We start from the raw sequence: 22,676 nt of genomic DNA, 5'->3' as shown, positions 1-22,676 counted from the left end.
TCAGTGCCCCTGGGAAGCCCCTAGATGCAGCTGTTCGCAGTGACTAAGATGAAGCAGTCAGTTCCCGGGACCGCTTGTCTGGCTCATTTAGGAGGGTAGGCCTCCAGAAGGTCTCTGTTCCAGCTGCCGTGGGAGTGCTGGGGCTCACGGCCACCAAACCTTGAGGATGCTGGGGCTATAGGAAGTCTAGAGCTGGGGTTTTTAGCCAGGAGTTTATGGTTAGCTTCTGGGATTCAGGATTTCCCCTGTACCTACGGGTACAGTATATGTAAATGGATTTTCCTGGGCCAAGAAATGTCCTTGGCTTTGCTCAGATTTTCAGAGGTCTCTGTGACCTCTGAATTTTAAGAAACACTGGTCTAGAGAAAGTCTGAAGTGTTGGAGACCACTGTGTCCCCCTGGGCACAAGCCTCCCAGATCCAGGATCTTGAGAGACCTCCCCAGGCCCCTGGGTTTTTCTGTTTGAAGCTGAACTGGGACAGATTACCCAGTATCACTGACGCTGAGAGCCTTCCTGAGGGATGTCCCAAAGTCCAGTCCTGAAATCTCACTCCCAGCCCGTTTCATCTCATTGACCACAGCGGGTGTACTGAACACTCCAGGCAGGTTTTCCGGTTTCTGAGTCCGTAGCTCAGAAGGGTCCCTCTCGGCAGCTGTACTGACAATGGGGAGAATAGTGTTGATGGCCGGAATTCAGTCTGGCTCCCCACTGCCAGGAACAGCAATAAATGCTTTATTCACATCATCATCTTTAACTCCCACAACCTTCCAGTGAGGTTACTACCGCTGTTTTACAAATGGGGAACCAGAGGCACAGAGAGATCTAGTCACTCACCAGAGATCACGTAGCCAGTAAGTCAGTAAGTGATACGTGACCCAAGCTCATGAGCTTAACCACCCAAGCTTTCTGGTGAAAGTAAAGGGCATCGACAGAAAAACTAGAGTAAACAGCAAAAACAGGGTCATTTAGGACAGATTGTCCTGTATGTTGTAATAGTGAGAGCGTTGCTGGATTATAGCAGGTACACAGCTGTGATCTTAAATCCTTAAGGAAAAGTTGGCAGTACATTAAAGCATCATATGAAAAGAATTTCTATCTATTACAATTCAGATAAGGGTTTTTTTAATAGCTTTATTGAGATATGATTCGTATACCATACAGTTCACCTGGCCATAGTGTACAATCCGGTGACCTTCAGTGAATTTATAGAATTGTGTGTCTATCACCATAATCAGTTTTAGAACATTTTCAGTACCCATCACCTTCCCAACCCCCCATCTCTCCCCAGTCCTAGGCAGCCACTGATCTATTTTCTATCTCCAGATGAGGTTTTCATCTTACAAGAGTAACAGTGTGGGAATCTTGGTGATCTGGAGTGAGTCATTCCCTAAGGGATAATTAGACAAATGAAATTGGACTCTAACGTATTTTATAAATGGCTTTATTGGCTAAGAAGCTGAAAGCATGTCTTTGTTATGCCCGAGTTGGGGGTTGACATAAGCAAGAAACAAGTATTTTCTGAGTCCTTTCTACTTGGGGACATTGCCCGTCAAGCAGGCTCTTCTTGGTCCCGGCTTGTAAAGCAGTGGCTTCGTGAGGCCGTGTTTCTCCGCTGGTGTCAGAACCAGTGGTAACTCGGCATGGGAGCTTTCTTTCTGTCATCTGAATCCCTGGTGTGGTTTCTCTGTCCGCCTTGCTGTAGTCCTCATTGGCGTGAAGGCTGCTCGTGTAGATGCCTGTCACTCTTTGAAATTCAGGAGACAGCTTGCGCAGGGTCCTGCCAGGCCCTTGGACAACGTCCAGGTGCGAGCTCTCTGGAGCTGTTCACACTCCATCGTCTTGTCTCTCCTGACTCATTCGTTTATTCCTTCTTTTAGAAAGCATTTCTTGGGCACTCTGCAACAGGTGCGGTGGTAGGTGCCCTGAAAGCTCCTTGTGCCATTTTTACAACCTGTGGCCTTGTTTCAGCCAGGCCGGTTGGGGAGGGGGGGGGGCATTTGTGTTGAGAACAGCCAGGGGGGCCGGGAGTTCTCTGATGGGGACGAGACCAGGTGCAGTGTCGTCACATCCAGACAAAGCCATCCCCAGAATGTGTCGTCCTGAAGGACGCGTGCTGAATGGGCAACGAGGAACTGCAGATTCAAGTCCTGATTCACTCGCTCACTGGTGGGGGCCTGCGGTAACTCATGCCACCTCTGTGAGTCACGGTCTCTCCATGGGGAGGGTTAGCTAATGCAGTGCTCTCAAATACTTTCAGGACCATTGCTGGAAAGAGTATGCGCTTATTAAGCGTGGAGTAAATGACAGGAATGTGGGAATGTTCTGTGATTCTCAGAGCTAGGGTAGAGCTCAAACAGGTCAGGTGAGTAGGTAGAGACAAGGGTAAAAGAAGACAGAGGAGAACCTCCCTTTCCTCTCTTTGGCAGCCCGCTCCTGCCACATCAGCCGCTTCCCCTCACCTACTCCTCACCTACTCCTAGGGGGGCTCCCACATCCTCTGCCTCCCTGAGCCTGAGAGGCACCGCCTTTGAGGCCTGAGATCCAGCCAGTCCTGGGGGGATTCCAGGCTCCAGTACTGCCCAACTCTGTGTCAGAGGCATCTAATTATACGGGGCTACTGTGAGGTAGCTCAGAGGCTGTTACCGTGTCCCGAGGCACAGTAGATACACCCCAGAAATGGTAGCTGTCTTAATTTTCCTATTACCATTCTTACTTGGCCAGGAGCCGGGGCTCAGATGATTATTTCAATCACTGGCTTGAGAGCGTGGGTGTCCTTAAGTTTTTATCTTGTTTGTGGACTGATTCAGTCACGTGACTGTATTTATTGAGCCCCTTCCACATTCAAGAACTACACCGTGTGGCGGCGATACAGTGACAAACGCGAAAGTCTGGGGACCCGTCCTTTCGGAACCAGTTGGGAAGGCAGTCAGGGAACACCTGTGTCAGCACGTGCGTCCTGGCAAAGCAGGGCTATTGTCTTTGCTGCTGGGTCCCCGGCGTATAAACACGTGGCTCTTCCAGGTTCCACGGGAGGCCGTTCAGTTAGTACTTACCTAGGTTGTGTTTTGCGGATTCTGATCTCTACTCCTAGCTCGAGGCGGTAGGGAGGCACCGAGAACTTTGTTTCTCCTTCAGCTCAGACAGGAGGATCCAAGTCTGGCCGGCACTGCCCTCAGGCGGACAGCGTCTATGCCCGGGTGCACTGTGTGAGGGGTTCCCCTCACTCACCCCACACCAGGGAGAAAGCTCAAAAGTTGGAGTGGAAGGGAGGCATTAAGGCATCCAATTGGAAATGCCTATGAGAGGGTAAAATCCAAATCAGAGCCAAATTCAGAGGCACCCTTGTCCTCCAGGACCCCGGAAGGCGCCAGCCACTTTCAGTCTTCCTTCCCCACCAGCCCTGCACCCTGGCACTGAGGCCTCCTGGTGGTCTTTCTGGACACTGGGCAAGGCGCGCCTCTTGCATTTCCTCCCTGTGCCTGGCATGGTTTCCCCAGGTACTTGCCTGCCTGCCCGCCTCCCTCCTTCCCTCCCTCTCTCCCTCCGGGTCTCCACTCTGGGGTCCCATCTCTGAGGCTCCCTGTGCCCTCTCTAAGAGTCCCACGCCTCTCGCCCTGCTCTAGTTTCCCCTAGTGCTTTTGCCACTCAATCTATTCTGTGTGCTTGTTAGTAGAGTCACTCCACTAGACCTTCGGCTTCATGAGGGCCGAGAGTCTGTTTCGTTCACTGCTGAATCCCCAGTGCCCAGTGAGTGATAAATACAATGGGAGGGAGGGAGGAACTTCCTTAGAATTAGTGACTGTGTAAATGACTGGCATCCTGAGCCCTGACTCTGCCTTATACATTTTCTCGTTACAGCTCTTAACTACGAAGCTCTTTAAAGATTCCTAAAATTTTTAAAGATTTCTATATAGAAGTGGTCCCTAAACTCTTTTCCCTCTTCCTACTTGTGTGGGCTCCAACACCCTCCCGGCAGCAGCAGAGGCCGCTGCCCTGTGTCCCTGCTGCCCTGTGTCCCTGCTGCCCTGTGTCCCCGCCGCCCCGTGTCCCTGCCGCCCCATGTCCCCGCCTGGTGTTAGTAGAATCCTTGTGGGAGGCAAGGGGCGCAGCTTGAAACGGTCTCTCAGCAGTTCCTGGTAATTTTGGTAGGCGCCACCCACACTCATCACAAATATTGGGGCATGAGTCGATCTTCCCAACTAGACCATGAACTTCCTTTAAGGACACAGTGATGTCCTACTGTCCCTGGCATCTAGTCCCAAGCCTGGTATAGACTGAGTGATGAGTAAAATTTTGTGGAACGAAATGGATGGATAAATTAATATTATAGAGATCATATCTTGCTTTTCATTCTCCTCAGTGGATTTAGGGAATGCATTTTATAGACTTCTGGTGGCCTGGAGAGGCCGCATGCTGGAGACCACGCTGGCTATCCATTGCTGAATAACACTGCAGCCCCAGTACTTAGTGGTTTGAAATAACAGCAATAATTTATTATCGGTTGTGATTTCCATGCATCAGAAGTTGGGGAAGAGCTTGGCTGGGCGCTTAGGGCTTGGATCTCTCATGCACCTGCCATCGGGTGGTGGTTGGTGCTGGAACAGTGTAGCCAGGGGCCGCCGACTGCTCCTCTCTTCCTGCCGTGGCAGGACCTCTCCATGTGGGCACTTCTCTGGGCTGGTTTGGGCTTCCTCAGAGCGTGGCAGCTTCAGATTCCTTACATGCAGCGCAAAGCTCCGAGAGAGAGCCAGGTGGAGGCTGTGTCTCTTCTCCTAACCCGACCTTAGGAGTCACACAGCAGCACTCCTGTTGCATCCCATTAGTTAGGAGCAAGGCACTGAGGCCACATCATTCGAAGGATGCAAGTTAGATTCTGCCTCTTGATGGGAGCAACGTCAAAGCATTTGCAGACGTGTTTCAAAACCACCACAAAGACCCCGGCTTACCCATTTCATTTCCTACTTCATTCCACCCAGGGTCTGAGGGGGAAAGAGCCTTGCCCAGAGGTACCCAGCAGAGCTGGAGCTCAGGCCACCCTCTGGACCTTTGGCTGTTCTGCGTGGAAATGGTTGCGCTTTCCTTTCCTGCCCTCCTTCCACAGTACGCTGGGGACTGCCAGTCTCTGGGATCCACTTTAGCCAGGGCCTCAGCAAGCTGAGATGGTGTGTAAAGACCAGAAGGCCCAGGGAGACCCAGCGTGCCCCGTCCCCAAGCGGTCATCCAGCTGGCCTCTTCTGCCTCTTTGCAGAGACCACTGCAGAAGCACAGGTGTCCATGGACTGAGGAGTGTGTATCCCTCTCTCAATGCCCAGCCCTTCGTGCAGGACTAACCCTACCCCATCCCAGAGAGAGATGTGGCTGCGAAGGGAGTGAGAGTTTTAAATTTTGTACCCCCAAGTAATTATTTTTCCATTGCCGTAAAGTGAGATAACAAAAAATGAAATTTGGGGACAGTATTCAGAGAACCGACCTAACATCACCAAAAAGATTCTGAAGATTTTTACCTACACCTGAAATTTCTAAATAGAACTTTGCTTAAGTGGGAAAAGTACACATGGGAAAAGTACACGTGGGTGTGTGTTTCAGCCAGTACTGTAGACTGTTTCCTTGGGACTCTTGCTTTCTTGCCCTTCCTTCAGAAATGCCCTGCTGTGAGGCTGGAGACAGAGGGGAGAACAGGGAATGGACCGCGTTTAGCAAACGCTTACTAGTGCCAGGCAGACACTGATTCATTTCTGTGCTTCCTAACCGAGTGGCACAGGCTCAATCCCGCCCTATGCTCAGTGGTTACATGACTTTGGGGAAGCTACTCGACCTGTCTGCACCTCAGCTGTCTCTTCCGTAGGACAGGATGAAGAACGCTTTCCACTTGCTAGAGAGCTGTGCTAGAATTAAATGAGGTAGTGCCTATAAGATGCTTAGCACACAGTGTGGCGCGCAGGAGGGACTCTGTATGGGCTGGCTCTGATTAGTCCCCACAGCTACCTTGCGAGACAGTTGTCATACCCGCATCTTCCAGAAGAAGCATCTTTGGTCAGGCAAGTTGCCCAGCTGTAGGAGGAGAAGCTGGTGGGCGCCTGGGAGGCTCAGTCGGTTAAGCCTCTGCCTTCGGCTCAGATCATGATCTCAGGGTCCTGGGATCAAGCCCCACATCGGGCTCCCTGCTCAGCAGGGAGTCGGCTTCTCCCTTTCTCTCTACCCTTCCTTTCTGCTCATGTCTATCTCACTCACTCACTCCCTCACTCTCTCAAATAAAATCTTGAAGAAGAAGAAGGAGAAGCTGGTGACTCCTCAGCCCCTGTCGTGTCCACCACACCACAAACTCCAGGTGGCTCAGCCAGGCCTCCCTGACCTGCAGAAGTGGTGGGCCGGGGGGCTCTAAAGCCTGCGTGCCCTGAAGGCCTCTCTGGCCAGAATCCTAGAGCTGGAACATTCTAGAAGGCAGGGCCAGGAATCCAGGTTCAAGGCTCTGTAAGGAGCAGAGTAGCAGAGAGTGTTCCGGGCAGAGAACAGTCTCGTGAAGGCCCTGAGGTTGGAAGAACATCGTTAGTTTGAGGAATTAACGAGCAAATGGGCCAAAAACCAGCGGGAATGAGGGAAAAGGTCACAGAGGGAGGCAGGGTTCCATCAGAGCAGGACTTCAAGTCGGGGGGATGAGTTTGGATTTTGCCAGCTGTGGAATGGAAAAGCATCAGAGGTTGAATGAAACAGGGAGATGACCCGGGTCTGATAGGCGGACATCCCACCCGGCTGCTTGTACAGAAAATAGACCTTGGGCCAAGGGCAAGCTCAGAGCAGGGATGCAGGAAGGAGCCTCCTCCGAGGTACAGGTGAGGCATGACAGAGACCAGGTGGTGACCGTGGAGGGGGAAGGAGGACAGATCCATGCTGAGCTTCGCAGGTGGAGGTGACGGGAGCCGGCGAGGGGTCATGTATGATGGAGGGCGAGGAGGAATCCAGCATCTAAGCAGTCCGGACAGATGGCGCCTTCACTGAGCTGGGGAAGGCCAGAGGGGGCAGGCTTGCGACTTGACACGTGAAGTTTGAAATGTGAAGGAGGCAGTCAGGTTGGCAAACGTAGAGCTCCGGAGGGAGGCTGCAGGCTATATGGGAAGCCATCAACACATACTATTAAGGGAAAGGGTTAAGAATGTCCGGGGACCAACAGAGAGAGAGGAGGACCCACGCCTGGTCCTGATCCCGGTCCTAGGGGCCCTGTACCACAAAAGTCCCTAACAGAGGAGGCAGGCACCTGTGTGGAAGGGCTTGCGACATGGCCCAAGATGTTGGGAGAGGGCCCTGGAGTGTGGGGGACATCTGAGAAAAAGGATGTCTGCAAGGACTGACAACCAGAAGGTCGCTGAGGACTTTGGGGGATTCTGCACCCTGTCCTTTCCTCTTCAGTGAGCGGCCTCCCGAAGCCTGTGTCTTCACCAGCTGCCCCGGAGGCTGCTGTTAGAGTGGGCGGCGGGCACTGCCCAGGCAGGAGACTGCTCTCTGGTGACTCGGCTCTGGGTGTGCCCAAGGCACTAGATGGAGGTTGGTGCCAGTCCGCCTCTTGGTGCAGGCCTCCTATGGTTAGAATCCCTTACCCTGCCCTTCCTCAGGTTCTGGGAGATGCTGTTTGGGGCCCTGACTTTCCTCCTTGCCTCCATGCCTCTCTGGTTCTGGCTGCCCACCAGAGGGAAAAGCCGCTTCCCTTTGAATTTGAGGAATGCCCACTCAGTAGGCCCTGGCAGTTCCATCAGGTTTCCACAGCCCTTTTTTCCCCTCAGAGAAACCTTCAAGAGCGTTTTCCCCACCCCCTGAGGAGACCTCTCCCATGGGACCAAGTCTCATTCTGTGCCCTGTGTCCTTTGCAAAAGGATCTGCTTTCTTTTGTATGGTCTCTGCAAATATTTAATTTTTGAAAAAGAAAAAAAAAAAACAGGAAATGACCTTTCTGGTAAATTTGGAAACAATTTAGAGTTGTACTGGAATCTGCCTGAGCAATGAGGCCTAATAGTTGCAGTCTTGGAACAGACCATGTAGCTCTTGGCAGAGTCCGGGAACTTCTTCCGTTACAGAGCTGGGACGGGGAGTGGGGAGGAGTGTTAGAAACTGAAGGCGTAAGGTGGCTTTCTTTGAGGAGCTTGACAGTGCCCAGAGCCAACACCTGCAAGAGCCTCTGACCCCGGGCCACCAAGGTTCTGGATCTGGGTCTGGGAAGCTGCATATAAGGGTCTTCCCTTCCATCCTGGGTATTCAAATGCCTTACAAGTGACCAGACCCCAAGAAAGCCCCAGAATCTCCTGAGGTTGAGGAAGAGCAGAGGAATGTCACTCTTGAGCACTTCATAGGGTTGGAAATGAGATGGGAGATACTAGATCGCTATAGCCCCAGACTGGCTGTTGACTCTGCCGGGACTGCCCCCTGTCCAGCTTTTCTGTAGATCTCAACACGAAGTCACCTGCTTAAGGAGGCTTTCCCCAACCACACAACCCTTAACTAAACATCCACACGCAGAGAACCTGGTCTCTTCTTCCTTTGCACTTAGCATTTATCTGTGATGATCAGGCATTTACCTGTTCAGCTCCTTTTTTTCTTATCAGACTGTAAATGTCTTTTTAGTCTCCAGTGCATACCGCATACTGGCACAGTGCCTGGCATGTAGAAGGTGCTCAGTAAACAATGAAAGAATGAATGGATGGGTGGATGAGAGGAAGGAAGAAATGAATGAATGAGAGGGAGGGAGGAAGGAAGGAAGAAATGTTAGGACCAGAAGAGCTGTAGAGAGCATATTTCGACCTTTGTTATATTCAGATGGGGGGAAGGGAAGCTGGGAGAGAGTATGGGGATCACCCTTCAGCATGGAGACTGAGTCAGAGCTCTGGCTGCTGTTTTTTTGTTTTTGTTTTTTGTTTAAGATTTTATTTATTTGATAGAGAAGAGATCACAAGTAAGCAGAGCAGCACGCGGGAAGCAGGAGACTTCGTCCCCCTGCTAAGCAGAGAGCCCAATGTGGGGCTTGATCCTAGGACCCTGAGATCATGACCTGAGCCGAAGGCAGAGACTTAACCCAATGAGCCACCCAGGCACCCCTTGGCCACTGTTTTGATGCAGGGCTGCACACCCTTGGCTCTTTCTGCCCTGGAATCTAGAACATCTTCTATTATTTACTCATTCATCAAATATTCATTGAGTTTCAACTGTGTGTGAGGCCTTTCAACCGTACTGGGATACCCAGGGTCGCCACTTGTGCAGAACTTACATTCCCTTCAGCACCGTAAAGAACAAAAGAAGGAAGTATAAAAGTTTTCGGCCTTCTGTGCACCACAAAACGTAAAGATAAAGGAGTTAAATGAAAACGTCAAGAAGACAGTTTTACTGATAAGACACCCAATGAAAACAGGCTGTACTAGTGACTTATTAATTGTGTGCCTCTTACGTTTCCAGGTATCTTATCAGACTCCTTATACACATCATCTCTTTCAGTCTTGGCAACAGCCCCCTGATCCCCAGGGTGTTCCTGTTCTCCCCACACTTCGGCAGAGGAAGCAAGTCCAGAGAGGTGAGGGGAGTTGGCCAAGGTCTCCAAGCTAGTGAATAGTGGCACCGGATGGCTGTTTACACTAGGTGCCTCCTGCCACACCACACGTCCCCCTTGGAGATTTGTGATGTCACTGGGGCTCCCGACAGGGCAGAGCAGTGTAGGAGAAAGAGCTCTGGACCAAGAGTTAGCACCCCTAGATGCAAAAACTTTGGGCAGCTCACTTTTTCTTGCTGGGCCTCAGTTTCCCCAGCTTTCAATGGGAAGCTTCTCAGCATGAGCTCTGGAGTCCCCTTCGGTTTGATTATTCCACAAATGGTCTTGAGGTAAGTGGAAAAAGTGATTAATGTAGATCTCTAGCCCATACCTTACAGTAAATAAGTCCCAGATAAATCAAAGACTTAAATGTGAAAAATGAAGCCATGAAAGTGTAAGAAATAAACAAGGGAGAATTCTTTACTAATCTCAGAGTGGGGAAGATATTTCTGAGTGTGATCCAGAGCCACTCCCCCTGCTTGTGTGTTCTCTCTCTCTCTCTGACGAATAAATAAATAAAATCTGAAAAAAAAAAATTTTTTTTTAAAGGGAATAATCAGTCTATAGTAGTGAGACAACACTATACCGTACAGTCAATGAAAAAAGAAAAAGGTTTCAGCTATGAAGGATTTGGGGTTTGTTTCTTGGGTTTTGATGTAATCAGTGCTGTGGTGTCAGGGTGATCTGGAATGGTTTCCAGGAATATATTTTTAAATGAAAAAAGCAAGATTAAAAAAAAAAAGTTTCTATTGGAAATGAAAGAAAAAGGAAGGAGTGAGGGAGGGAATATATATTTATATATTTTATACAGTATATTTGGAAGGACAGAGGAAGTGCTTGCCCTGGGGACGGTGTCTGAGACCAAGGAGGCCTCTGAGTGCTTGTGCTTTTCCTTTTGTACCTTCTGAGGTTTGGGGTTTCTTTTCATTTTTCAGCTTTATGTTACGTGTTACATTTCTCAAAGTGTTTTCATATGTGTATTACTTGCATTTTAAAATCTCCATGGTACTGATTTTCAATCTGAAATCTGAACTTAATTTTTTTTTTAAGATTTTATTTATTTATTTGACAGAGATCACAAGCGGGCAGAGAGGCAGGCAGAGAGAGAGAGAGGAGGAAGCAGGCTCCCTGCTGAGCAGAGAGCCCAATGCAGGGCTGGATCCCAGGACCCTGGGATCATGACCTGAGCCAAAGGCAGAGGCTTTAACCCACTGAGCCTCCCAGGTGCCCCTGAAATCTGAACTTAATTTTAATTTGAAGTTATAACTATATTCAAGACATTTAAGTGAAAGATGAAACCAGTAAGCCTTTGTCTTCACACGACAAGACATGATTTTGGAGGACAGTATATTGGGTCTTACTATTTTCTTGATGTGGAATTTAAAGTGTATATCATTAATTATTATAAATGTTTGAGGCAGAAATAATTGTTTAACAGTATAATACGAGGTTTTGCTTGTCTCATTTTGATCTCTGCCTCTGGACTTTTAAAGTCACCTATACCAGTTTTTCTAGCAAATTCCTTGTCTGCATTGTTACCAGCATCTCTCCCTCTCTGAAGTGACTGCCTCTGTGGACGTTGTTAGAAGTGCCCGCAAATGCGACAGGAATGACCCTGTAGTCGTGTGCATGCGAAAGCCCTGGACTAGGAGCAGCCGCTCTCTCTAGCTGTTTCTGACTAGAGGTTCATTCCCTCTCTCGCGCGCTCTAAGTGCAGTTGACGTACAATGTTCCATTAGTTTCACTGGTACGAGGTAGTGACTTGACAAGTTTATGCCTTGTGCCGTGTTTGCTACGGTGCTGTTATGATATCATGGACTATATTCCCTGTGCTGTGTCTTTAATACCCCTGACTTACTCATTCCGTAACTGGAAACCTGTACCTCCCACTCCCCTTCACCCATTGTGTGCAACCTCCTTCCCCCCTCCCCTCTGGCAACCAGTTTGTCCTCTGTTTCTGCTTTTGGTTTGTTTGTTTGTTTCATTTTTCAGATTCTACATACGAGTGAAATCATATGGTGTTTGTCTTTTCCTCCCCGACTTATTTCACTTAGTGTGATACACCATGGGTCCATGCATGTTGTCTTAAATACCAAGATCTCCTTTTTTATGAAGTAATTCCACTGTGTACATATACCGCATTTTTATCCATTCATCTGTGCATGGGCACTTGGGTTGCTTCCGCTTCGCTGTTGTAAATAATGCTGCAATAAACGGGGCGCCTGGGGGGCTCAGTCGGTTAAGCGTCTGCCTTCGGCTCAGGTCATGATCTCGGGGTCCTGGGATGGAGCCCCACATCGGGTTCCCTGCTCAGTGGGGAGTCTGCTTCTCTCTCTCCCTCTGCCCCTCCCCCTGCTCATGATCTGTCTCTCTCTCTCAAATAAATAAATAAAATCTTTAAAAAGGAATAATGCTGCAGTGAACATAGAGGTGCAGTGTATTTTTTCAAATTAGTGTTTTCGTTTTCTTCAGGTAAATCTGCAGTAGTAGAATTGCTGGGTCATATGGCAATTCTATTTCGGATTTTTTGAGGACCCCTCACAACCGTTTTCCACAGTGGCTGCACCAGTTTATATTCCCTCCAGCAGTGTATAAAGGTTCCTTTTTCCTACATCCTCACCACTACTAGTTATTTGTCTTTTTTCTTCTAGCCATTCTAACAGGTGTAAGGTGGTATTTCATTGTGGTTTTGATTTGTATTTTCCTGATGCCGAGTGATGTGAGCATCCTTTCATCTATATGGCCATCTGTACGTCTTTTGGAAAAATGTCTTATTAGGTCCCCTGTTTTAATCAGATTATTTGTGTGTTTTATTATGTTGGGCTGTATAAGGCTGTATTTTTGGTGTTAATCCCTTATCAGATATACCATTTGTAAATATCTTCTCCCATTCAATAGACTTACCTTTTCATTTTGTTGATGATTTCTTTCTCTGTGCAAAAGCTTTCTATCTTGAAGCAGTCCCAATAGTTTTATTTTTGTTTCACTTGCCTTAAGAGACACGCCTAGAAGAATGTCAGTTACGGCCAATGTCAAAGAGCTTACTGCCTGGTTTCTTCTAGGAGTTCCATGGTTTTAGGCCACACATTTATGTCTTTAATCCATTTTGAGTTTATTTTGGTATATTGTGTAGCCCAGTTTTCCCAGCACAATTAATTAAGAGGCTGTCTTTTCCCTATTTTATATTCTTGCCTCCTTTGTCATAGATTAATTGACCATATAAGTGTGGGTTTATTTCTGGGCTTTCTGTTCTATTCCGTTGATCTGTGTGTGTGTGTTTGTACCAGTACCATACTGTTTTGATACAACAGCTTTGTCATCTGTCTTGAAATGTGATACCTCCCACTTAGTTCTTCTTTCTCAAGATTGCTTTGGCTACTCAGGGTCTTTTGTTGGTACCATAAAAATTTTAGTATTTCTTACAGTTCTGTGAAAAATGCTGTTGGTATTTTGATAGGGATTACACAGAATCTATAGATTGCTTTGGTAGCCTGGACATTTGAACAATATTTATTCTTCCAATCCATGATCATGGAATATCTTTCCATTTGTTTGTGTCATCTTCAGTTTTTTTTAATCAGTGTTTTATCACTTTCAGAGTACGGGTCTTTTACCTCCTTGGTTATCTCTAAGGATTTTATTCTTTTGGGGGGCATGTCCTTTTTTGAGTTTTATACTACATGCACACATGTTCAAAAATGAAATAATTTAAAAATAAGGTGAATGTTTTCACTACGAAGAATACAAAAAAATTTTAAGTCATAACTTAAATACTTGATGATATTATTGAGATTTTTCTTAATTTAACAGTTGTGAACATTTCCCTGTGTCTTTTAAAAATATTCACAAACATGGGGCACCCGGGTGGCCTAGTTGGTTAAGCATCTTGACCTTTTTTTTTAAAGATTTTATTTATTTATTTGACACAGAGAGATCACAAGTAGGCAGAGCAGCAGGCAGAGAGGGCAGGGGAAGCAGGCTCCCCGCTGAGCAGAGAGCCCCATGCATGGCTTGATCCCAGAACCCTGGGATCATGACCTGAGCAGAAGGCAGAGGCTTAACCCACTGAGCCACTCAGACACCCAAAGCATCTGACTCTTGATTTTGGCTTAGGTCATGATCTCTCAGGATTAAACCCCAAGTCAGGCTCCACACTCAGCAACGGGGAGCCTGCTTAAGATTCTCTCCCTCTCTGGGGTGCCTGGGTGGCTCAGTGGGTTAAAGCCTCTGCTTTTAGTTCAGGTCATGATCCCGGGGTCCTGGGATCAAGTCCCGCATCGGGCTCTCTGCTTCGGCAGGGAGCCTGCTTCCTCCTCTCTCTTTCTGCCTGCATCTCTCCTACTTGTGATCTCTGTCAAATAAATAAATAAATAATCTTAAAAAAGAAAAAAAGATTCTCTCCCTCTCCCTAAGCCCCTCCCCCTGCCTGTGTTCTCTCTCTCTCAAAATAAATTCACAAACATTTTAATGCTACTTATATTTCATTTGGCTATAAATTGGTGAAATATGTTTATTTTTCTCTGTTTTCCATAGAAGCTCATTTCGGTGTCTTAGTTTTGGACTATTATAAATAATGTATAATCTTTATACATTAATTTCATGCACAACTTGGACTCTTGTCTTAGAATCAGTTATTATGAGGGACTCCTGGGTGGCTCAGTCAGGTAAGTGTCTGCCTTTGGCTCAGGTCACAATCCCAGGGTCCTGGGATCAAGCCCTGCATTGGGCTCCTTGCTCAGGAGGGAACCCGCTTTTCCCTCTGCCTCTGCTGCTCCCCCTGCTTGTGCTCTCATGCGCTCTCGCTCTCTCCCTCTTTCTCAAATAAATAAAATCTTAAAAAGAAGTCAGTTATTATGAGCTTAGTTGCTCAAGGATATGAAAAAAGTTGAGGTTTCTTGATGCTTCTGAGCAAATCACTCCCCAGAGAGACTCTGGCAAGTTTATACTATCATTAGCAGTCTGATAATGACCATTTTCTGACGCAGTTTCCAACTCTAAGGATTTATTTCCCCGTTGCTGTTGACTTTAAAGAGCAGAGAGCAAGAATTCAAATGTTGAAGAAAAGTGAAATTGTGTGCTTGTGCTGTGGCTCAGAGGCCTCCCCTGACTATAGCCTAAAATCGCTTTGGAATCCCTCTTCCCCAAGAGGGTGAGGATGGAGAATGTTGGCCACATTGGTATTTTCCTTGGGCTTTGCGCCTGGCACACTTCCCTCTCTGAGCCAAGAGGCTCAGCAACCTGCACAGGTTAGCCTGTAGGGAAAGGTCAGGAGCCAAAGCCCCAGGGTGTCTATTCCAGCCGGAAGCTGGCCTTTTAGATGAAGCCTGTGACTCCATCCCGCAGTGGCAGATCCTAGAGAGAGCAGACGAGAACATCACAGCAGTCTACGGGGGGCAGAGTCCTTTCCCAGCAGTCCTAACAAGTCCCTTTATTGGCCGTACAGAGAGGGAGAGAGAGATGGAGGGTAGATAGATAGGTAGACAGACAGAAATTTGAGAAATATTTACTTGTATGTATGTATGTATGTATGTATGTATTTGACAGAGAGATCACAAGTAGGCAGAAAGGCAGGCAGAGAGAGGGGGGAAGCAGGCTCCCCGCCAAGCAGAGATCCTGATGTGGGGCTCGATTCCAGGACCCTGGGATCATGACCTGAGCTGAAGGCAGAGGCTTTAATCTACTGAGCCACCCAGGCGCCCGAGAAATATTTATTGATCACATAGTCTTCGCCAGGCACTGGCTTGAGCTCTGAACGTGTTAGCTCAGCTGCCCGGAAGAAGCCTTTTGGTCTGCTGGTGAAATCCCTGTTCTCGTAGAACCAATACTCTAATTGGAAAAGAACTAAAGAGACAGGGCTTGGGGAAATGGTGTGGCCTGCCCGGGGGTCTGTCCTCTGCCCTCGGCCGCCTGGGCCTAAGAGCCTGAGGGGTCCACCCAGGACCTTCCTGAGTCATGGTTATAAACACACCTCACTGACTGCGAGCGGTCTTATGGCAGTTTAAATGAGGACCAGAAAGCGTAGAATGACTTGGTAACTTTTCTCTTTATTATTGCTGTTCGAATCATCAGAAATGGTATCCTTACTCCTGTTACTGCAGCAGGCCAGTCCCCTGTTGGGAGGCTCTGAGCCATTTCCCAAGAGGGAGAGTGCAGAAGTAAAACTTCTGTGACCTGCGGAAGGATCCCCTTCTGGGACTTCGGAGAGTTTGGTTTTTGCTGTGTTGTTGTTTGCTGAGAAGACAAAGCACTAGGGCAACGTCTCTCCAGGCAGCCCGGAAAGGTAGTCTGAGCACGCCCTCTGCTGGAGCATGGGGGGATTGCCTTGGGCTCTGGCCCTGCCTTTATTTTGCAGATGGGGGTAACAGGCCCAGGGAGGCGCAGGGCATTCTTGGAATGCCCCAAATGTATTCTTAGTTGTCTTTTCTGAGCTAGGTGTTGTGGGGAGGTGTGAGGCCAGCCCTCCACACTGGCAACCTGACCTTTCTCCTCTCTCTCCCTCTCTCTCTCACACACACACACACACACACACACACACCCCCCTTACTGAGCCCCACCCCACCCCAGGCACCTCTGCCAACGTCAGTCACCTAACACCATACAAAAGCGTCACACAGTAACTTGGGCTGAAAAGAACAAAGGTAGTCTTAGAAGTAAAAGTTCCCCTTAGTTACAAAAAAACCACACTTGATAAGGTTTCTTTCCTTGTATCTGCTCTTTTCCACAGAACCTAGCTTCTGTCCTAGGTGTTGTTTTTCAATTAATGGTTTATCTCAGAAACCTTGCTGTGTCAGTATACCTGGGTGTGATCTGACTGCCTTCAGAAAATCAGTTTCTTAAATGTTCATGTCCCCCAGCAGATGGACATTTGTTTACATAATAGCAATATTGACCTTTGGCAAGGGCGCAGATCAACAGACACTTTTACATGCTGCAAGTGGGAATATAAATGGGAATCGTACAGAATTTAAAAAGGTTTTTTTCCCCTTCGTTTTTTGTCCTAATACCTATGCTAATTCGCGAAGGCAACTTGGAAATGTGTCTAAACGGTGTGGCTTAAAAATCATCCCATCCTTCTTTTTAGCGCAGCAATTCTACTTCTAGAGGGTTACTGTGATAACTAGAGCGAGGCACAGACTTACATGAAGACCTCGTCCTGTCTGTGATGGTAGAAAATTGGAAATATCTCCATGTTCATTTCTAGGAGACTGATCAAATCGTGGTACCTCCAAGTATATGTGTACAAAACTCATGTAGAGGGAAACTTAATGACATGTTCTAGAGTTCTACAAAGTAGGCTATAAAATACAACGGGTAGTACGATTCCCCCAGTGTTTTCAAATATATATATATGGCTCTTCTTTATATGTGTGGTTCTTTTTGGTCTCTAGGCTATATTATCTACCAGCAGAGCTCTTAATCATCTCCGTAGTAGTAACTTCTAATTTCCTGTTTTTCTTCCCCATACCCTGCCCCATCTCTGAGTTCCAGCCCCTTCCCTCCATGTACCTTCTAGCATTTCCCCTCACAGGCATCTCCAAGTCGGTGTGGTCAAATAGAACTCTTAATCTTCCCCGCCTGTCAGGCCCCAAGTATGCCTCCTCTGCTGTCCGTCTCAGGCAGCCACACATCCACTCAGTCGGGTCAGAAAGCTCACTTCCCCGCCAGTCAGATACCAGGTCCTGTTGATCTAACCTCCAAGTCACATCTAGAATCTGCACCACCGCCGCCTTCCTCTGCTGACTGTCTTCTCACACCTCACCTGCAGGAGCCCACAGCTTGCCCCCTTCTGGGCCCTGCTCAGCCCAGATGCCAGAGTCTTCCTTGAAAACGCAGCTCTGATCTTTTGGGACCTGCAGCCAGTTGCAGATGTGACCTGGGCCCTGCCAGCTCAGCAGCACCTTGGGTGTCCCTGCCCCTCGCCCAGCACACTCCAACCTGGAGCTCTTCTGGGTCTCGCACCTCCCCCTACCCTTCCCTCCACACGCTCTTCCCCTCCACTCATCTAGATAACACCTGTTCTTCCTTGGAGCTCACCTAAAATGTTGCTTCCTGATCCCCAGCCTTGGTCAGACCCTGGTAAGTCACTCCAGCACCCTGCCTTCTCCCTGGAAGCCCTGAGCCCCCTCGTAGTTCCGCGGGTGACTTAAGCAATTCGCTACGGCCGTCAGCTGGCTGGTGGCTCCACGGGGACAGAGACTGTGACGGGCTTGTTCACGGCCACATCTCACCAATGCTAGACCCGCATCAGTAACTTTAGAGGAAAGACAAAGGCTGTTCTTTAAACTGCTGTTAGTGGTTTCCTGGGTGTGAAATTATGGGTGACTTATTTTGTTCTTCGTATTTTTCTTGGCTGTTCTGTCTTCAGTGATTGAGGCAAAAACTGTCATTTTGTCAAAAGATGTCTGTGCTGGGCCCAGAGCGGAGTCTTCCCTGCGAGCTGCACCTGGCCTCACGGGTCCTCCTGCCCCTGTCCCCACAGGTCTGAGGAGCGATGCGACAGGCATGATGGAGGTTGAGTCCTCCTACTCGGACTTCATTTCCTGTGACCGGACAGGTCGTCGGAACGCAGTCCCTGACATCCAGGGGGACTCTGAGGCTGTGAGCGTGAGGAAGCTGGCTGGAGACATGGGCGAGCTGACACTCGAGGGAGCAGGTCAGAACGCATGGGTCTTCCTTCTTCTGGGCTCCGGGGCCACCCACCAAGTCCTAGACTGCCCACGTTAAGTCAGGCCCCAGTCTCATGGTCAGTGGCCAAGGGGCCAACCAGTTTCTAGGCTGGAGGGCCCTAGTGTCTCAGGCCCTAGGACTCTTAAGCCAGGCGTCCAGCCTCCTCCCTTTTCCTCATCGCCCTCTCCATGCACAGGTCCTATCCATTCTCTTCCCAGACACATCCCAGGGGCATCTACTTCCCTCCGTCCCCACCAGCCAGCCTGTGGCCAGCAGGACTCAAACTGTCCTGTTCCATCATGTCTCTGTGGCAAGGCCCCTGTCACACTGACAGTGAAGCACCCTACTGTGTGACCAGGCCCTGCCCTCCCTCTTGGATCTCAGCGGGGGCCCCTTTGCCCTCACCTTCTGTCCTCCAGCCATACCCACCATGGATCTCTTTCTGTCAAGGCACAAGCCTGTCCTGTTCAGAGCCTCCTGGATCATGGTCTCCTCTGCTAGAACCTTCCCACCCAGTCCTATGGCTGAATTCCTACCAGGTGCTCAGAGGGGCCCGTCCTGACAGTGATGGTTTCGTGTGTTGGAATGTGAGCTCCAGGAGAGCAGGTGCTTGGAAACCACGGGCTGCAGGAGTGAGTTGAAGGGGGAAATAGCCGCCACCAACCCCCCATCGTGCCTGGGGCAGCCCTCCTTCCCTTCCTGTCCTAGTGGACTCTCCTCTGCTCCGTCCACCGGTCAGCCCTGGGGTCTTGCTCTGGGCGGCCTTCCCTCACCCTCGTGCACTGGGTAGAGCCCTCTCCTCCCTGTCCCCATAGTTCCTCAGAGGCAAGGTCTGTGTCACATCACCTCCCACAGCTGACTGCAACTCTAGGGCTCCATGGGTCTCCCACAGAGCTGTCCTGGAGAGCCACCATCTCCCCCACCGCCCCCCCTTGTAGTCTCTAGCCTAGAGCCCTTGGTGCGCGTTGGCCAGAAGTGACCCCGGAGTCCAGAACAGACTGTGGGGACATGGACTCAACCCGCTCCTGTTCTAGACAGACCCACAGGCCCAAGAAGCTGGGTGGGTCGCTCAGGGTCACCTGCAAGTGAACACAGAACAGCACCCTGCGCAAGGAAGACACCGCACGCCCTGCCCTGCTCCGGGGGTCTGTCCGCCCTCCCTGTCCTGTGGCCCAACCTCCTGCCAGCTCGCTCAGCCCGCCGCCACTGACCCGGCCAGAGGAAAGCACATCTGCTTCTCAGCGGCCCCCGACGGACCTTAACACGCTGCTCCCTGGGGCTGGTTCTTCCTGCCTTCCCCTCGCTCCTCAGAGACCCAGACCCTGACCACCTGCCCCTCAAGCAGGAGGTGGCCCCTCTCCTCCCGGCCACCTCCACAGCCCCACTTTGCACAGCACCCCTCTGGGCTGGGGGCTTCTCCCCCCTGGGTCTTTGTCTTGTGCCCTGGGACATGGCACTTGGGAGCAGGGACAGGTTGCCTAGTCAAGGGCTGCTCACGGCCCAGCGTGCCTGCCCCCGCCACGGGCTGTGCTGCCACAGGGCTTGCTCTGAGCTTCTGCAGCCTTCTCCTCGACTCTGGGAACCTGTTCCATCCCCCTCTGCCTCAGCAGTGGTAGCCACTCCGTGGACCCTGGCCCTTCAAATACCTGTTAGCTCTAATTTGGAATCCCTGAAGTGTCTGGGTCCTCTGGGTCTAGGACACTAGCCTGCCAGGGTGACCTTTAAAAAGGGGACCCGAGGAAGGAAGAGTCGTCACGGCAAGGAGGTGAAGCACCCGTGCTACAGTTGTAGGCCGGCCCAGCCAGGGAACCTTCCAGTGGGCCCTGCAATGAGCGGCTTCCACAGGCAGGCCTGGCAGCTGTGCTCAGTCCCCCAGGCTCCTTGAGGGAGTGGGCCTACAGAGATTCGGACCAGCAGGCCTGGCTGAGAATCTGATTGCTTAAAACAGCCCAGGAGATGGAGACCTGGCCGTATGGATGGGGAGGCCGGGCCTTGGCCTATCCTGAAGGACAGGGGCCAAGTCTGGTGCTTGTTAACGCTCCCTTAGCTTATCTTCCGCATGTGGAGAGCACGAACATTTCCTTACTTTGCCTAATAATGAGAGAAACGACAGGACGTGAAGAAAGGAGTACACTTCCCAGCAGCACAGTGACCACAAAACATTTCAAGTGTGTCCTGAAACTGGCCCCAAGGGGGTCCCAAGGGTAGTGGTTGGTAAAGTAAGTGTTCAAGAACCTTCTCCCTGGAGCACCTGGGTGGCTCAGTCAGTTAACGGACTCTTGATTTCAGCTTAGGTCATGACCTCAAGGTCATGAGATCAGCCTCACCTCAGGCTCCACACTGGGCCTGGAGCCTGCTTCAGATTCTGTCCCTCTTCATCTCCTTCCCTGCTCACTCTTGTGCTCATTCTTTTAAAAAACACAAAACCAACCTTCTCCCCTGGCCAGGAGAGAGCTGGGACTGGCCGAGAGGAATTGTTACCATGGGCAAAGACCTTCCCACGTGCCAGATGACCATCTGTGGGCCTTGCACTCCCGTCACATACAGGTGGAAGTGTGCAAAGGCTCAGAGAGGAAATAAATTGCCTGATAAGAGGAAATAAATTGCCCCACATCAAGGACAGGGTAGAGCAGAAATTACTAGGGAATCTGATGAGAATGTTCTGCTTGCCAGGGCAAGAAGCTTAGGGTCAAATAGAACATCAGGAGCTAGAAAATTTGGCCAAAGTGCAGAATAGTTTGTCAGGCTTCTGGAAGTCTAGAAGGACCCTCTGGGCCCAAGCTTCTGCTACAGGTACCACCCCAGGATAGGGGGTCATGGTGGGTCAGGGTGAGGCCCGTCTGGTAAGGACACGGCAAAGTGAAACCGCCATGGGCTCTGCCCCAGCCACACCCTGGTTCTCCCTGGAGCACCTGCTCCCGGCTGGGACTTCATCTTTGCCATTTCCTCTTGAAGAACCCGCACAAACTTCTCAAACGTCTCTCAGCAGCCCTTCACTGGATGCTAAGGCTTATAGCCGTCATCTGTGGCCCTGGCCTTTCACTGACCTTAATTATACTAGTAGCACCACATGCAAGTTCTTTGTAAACATTAACATGTTAGAGGCCAGGTTAAAGGTCCCTTTGGCCACTGCCACCCCAATCCAGCTCGTGTCCTGTGCCCCAGGGATCTACTATTACCACTTTGGGCCCTTCCAAGTAGGCTTCTGTGCTTTACGTTTGTATGTTCCTTTTCTCTCCTCTCCAGAAGGACAGACAGAGGCGGGTGCCCCAGACAAGGCAGCCAGCAGCCAGCCCGAGAGCAGCGATGGGACCACCTCGTCTTGAGTCTGACCTTGCCCATGGAGGATGGAAAAGAGACCTGCTGTCCTCGCCTGGACTGTGAGCCCTGGCACTGGCCTGGCAGCCTCTTCTCTGAGCCCCGGTCCCAGGCAGGCCAGGCCAGAGTGAAAAGGCACCCCCAGAGGCCACCACGGCCCCTTCCCTGGGAAGGCCCTCCACCTGCACCCTGAGGCTCCCCTCGCCTACCACCTCCTCACTGTGCCCAGGTACACTTCCGGGACCCCGCAGCTGTGGGGCATTATTTATTCAGTGGGTGCCTGAGCAGCCCCCCCAAGAAAGCACCTCCAGAGGTGGCCTGAGCAGCAACCCCAGCCCAGCTCTGCCCCACCCCACCCCCCAAGCCCAACCTTCTGGGTCAAGATCTTCATATCCCTTTTTTAAAAAACACTTTTAAACTTTTTAAAAACTTTAAACTTTTTTTCAGCAGAGGGGTCGGGAGCTGTGTTTGGGTTTTTTCGGAAGGCGTTATAAGTTAACCTGACCATCTGTGCGGCTCTGCGTCCCCTCATGGAGCTCCGCAGATCCATTTCTAGGCAAGGGTTTTGTGCTCAAAACTGTCTGATCAACTCTTTGCCCTTTCTACCGAGATAAGTGACACCTAGGGCCCAGGAAATAAATGCTGATGATTTGTGTGACTGGTTTATGATTATTTCTTCTTTAAACAGCAAAAGCAGGGGTGGGCCTGGTTTCCCCAAGTCCACGGTTAGCTGGGATCTGTCAGTGCCCCGGGCTTCCGTGAAAGGAAGTACCTGAGAAGAGGCTGGTCTTCACAGAGGCTGGTACCCTCCTTGGCTGATCAGTCTTCCACTCTCCCTCTTGCCACCCCAGTCCACAGCTCACCCCGACGGGCAGGCCCAGCCCTTAAAACCTACAGTGTCAGGGCGCAAAGAGGGAGCAGTTAAGCAGATTCACTCTTCAAGAGAAGCCTTGTTTCTTCTGGAGGGAGGGCAGACTGGGGTCCCTTCTTTGCCCCCAGCATTAGAAGCTCCAGTGTCCCCCCTCCACCCCCCACCCCAAGCCCGCACCAGGATCTCAGGACCCCGCTGCTGGGCCGGTTGCCTGAGTCTGGGAACCCAGAGGGTCCTTCCATTCTCACTCTGCC

The 22,676-nt window shown here is 50.2% G+C and overlaps 1 protein-coding gene across 4 annotated transcripts in view; it reads left to right on the top strand.

Annotated features, from left to right (window-relative positions):
* The window catches only part of PKIG (cAMP-dependent protein kinase inhibitor gamma), a 96,941-nt gene extending 74,732 nt beyond the window's left edge, over positions 1-22,209 (top strand). For 3 of the 4 annotated variants that reach the window (XM_032838538.1, XM_032838537.1, XM_032838539.1), the window contains 2 exons: positions 18,046-18,219; positions 21,480-22,209. In XM_032838538.1, the coding sequence (XP_032694429.1) occupies positions 18,069-18,219; positions 21,480-21,559 (231 nt within the window). In that variant the 5' untranslated portion in view covers positions 18,046-18,068 and the 3' untranslated portion in view covers positions 21,560-22,209. Of the gene's footprint in view, positions 1-17,572; positions 17,643-18,045; positions 18,220-21,479 lie in introns of all 4 variants that reach the window. The other variant, XM_032838536.1, reaches the window with a different exon arrangement.
* Positions 22,210-22,676: the final 467 nt, after the last annotated feature.

Source organism: Lontra canadensis, unplaced genomic scaffold, assembly GCF_010015895.1.
Source record: "Lontra canadensis isolate GAN:19392208 unplaced genomic scaffold, GSC_riverotter_1.0 scaffold105, whole genome shotgun sequence".
Classification (NCBI taxonomy): Eukaryota; Metazoa; Chordata; class Mammalia; order Carnivora; family Mustelidae; genus Lontra; species Lontra canadensis.
The sequence above is the reverse complement of the archived record's forward strand: the minus strand, read 5'-3'. Positions and strand labels throughout refer to the sequence as shown.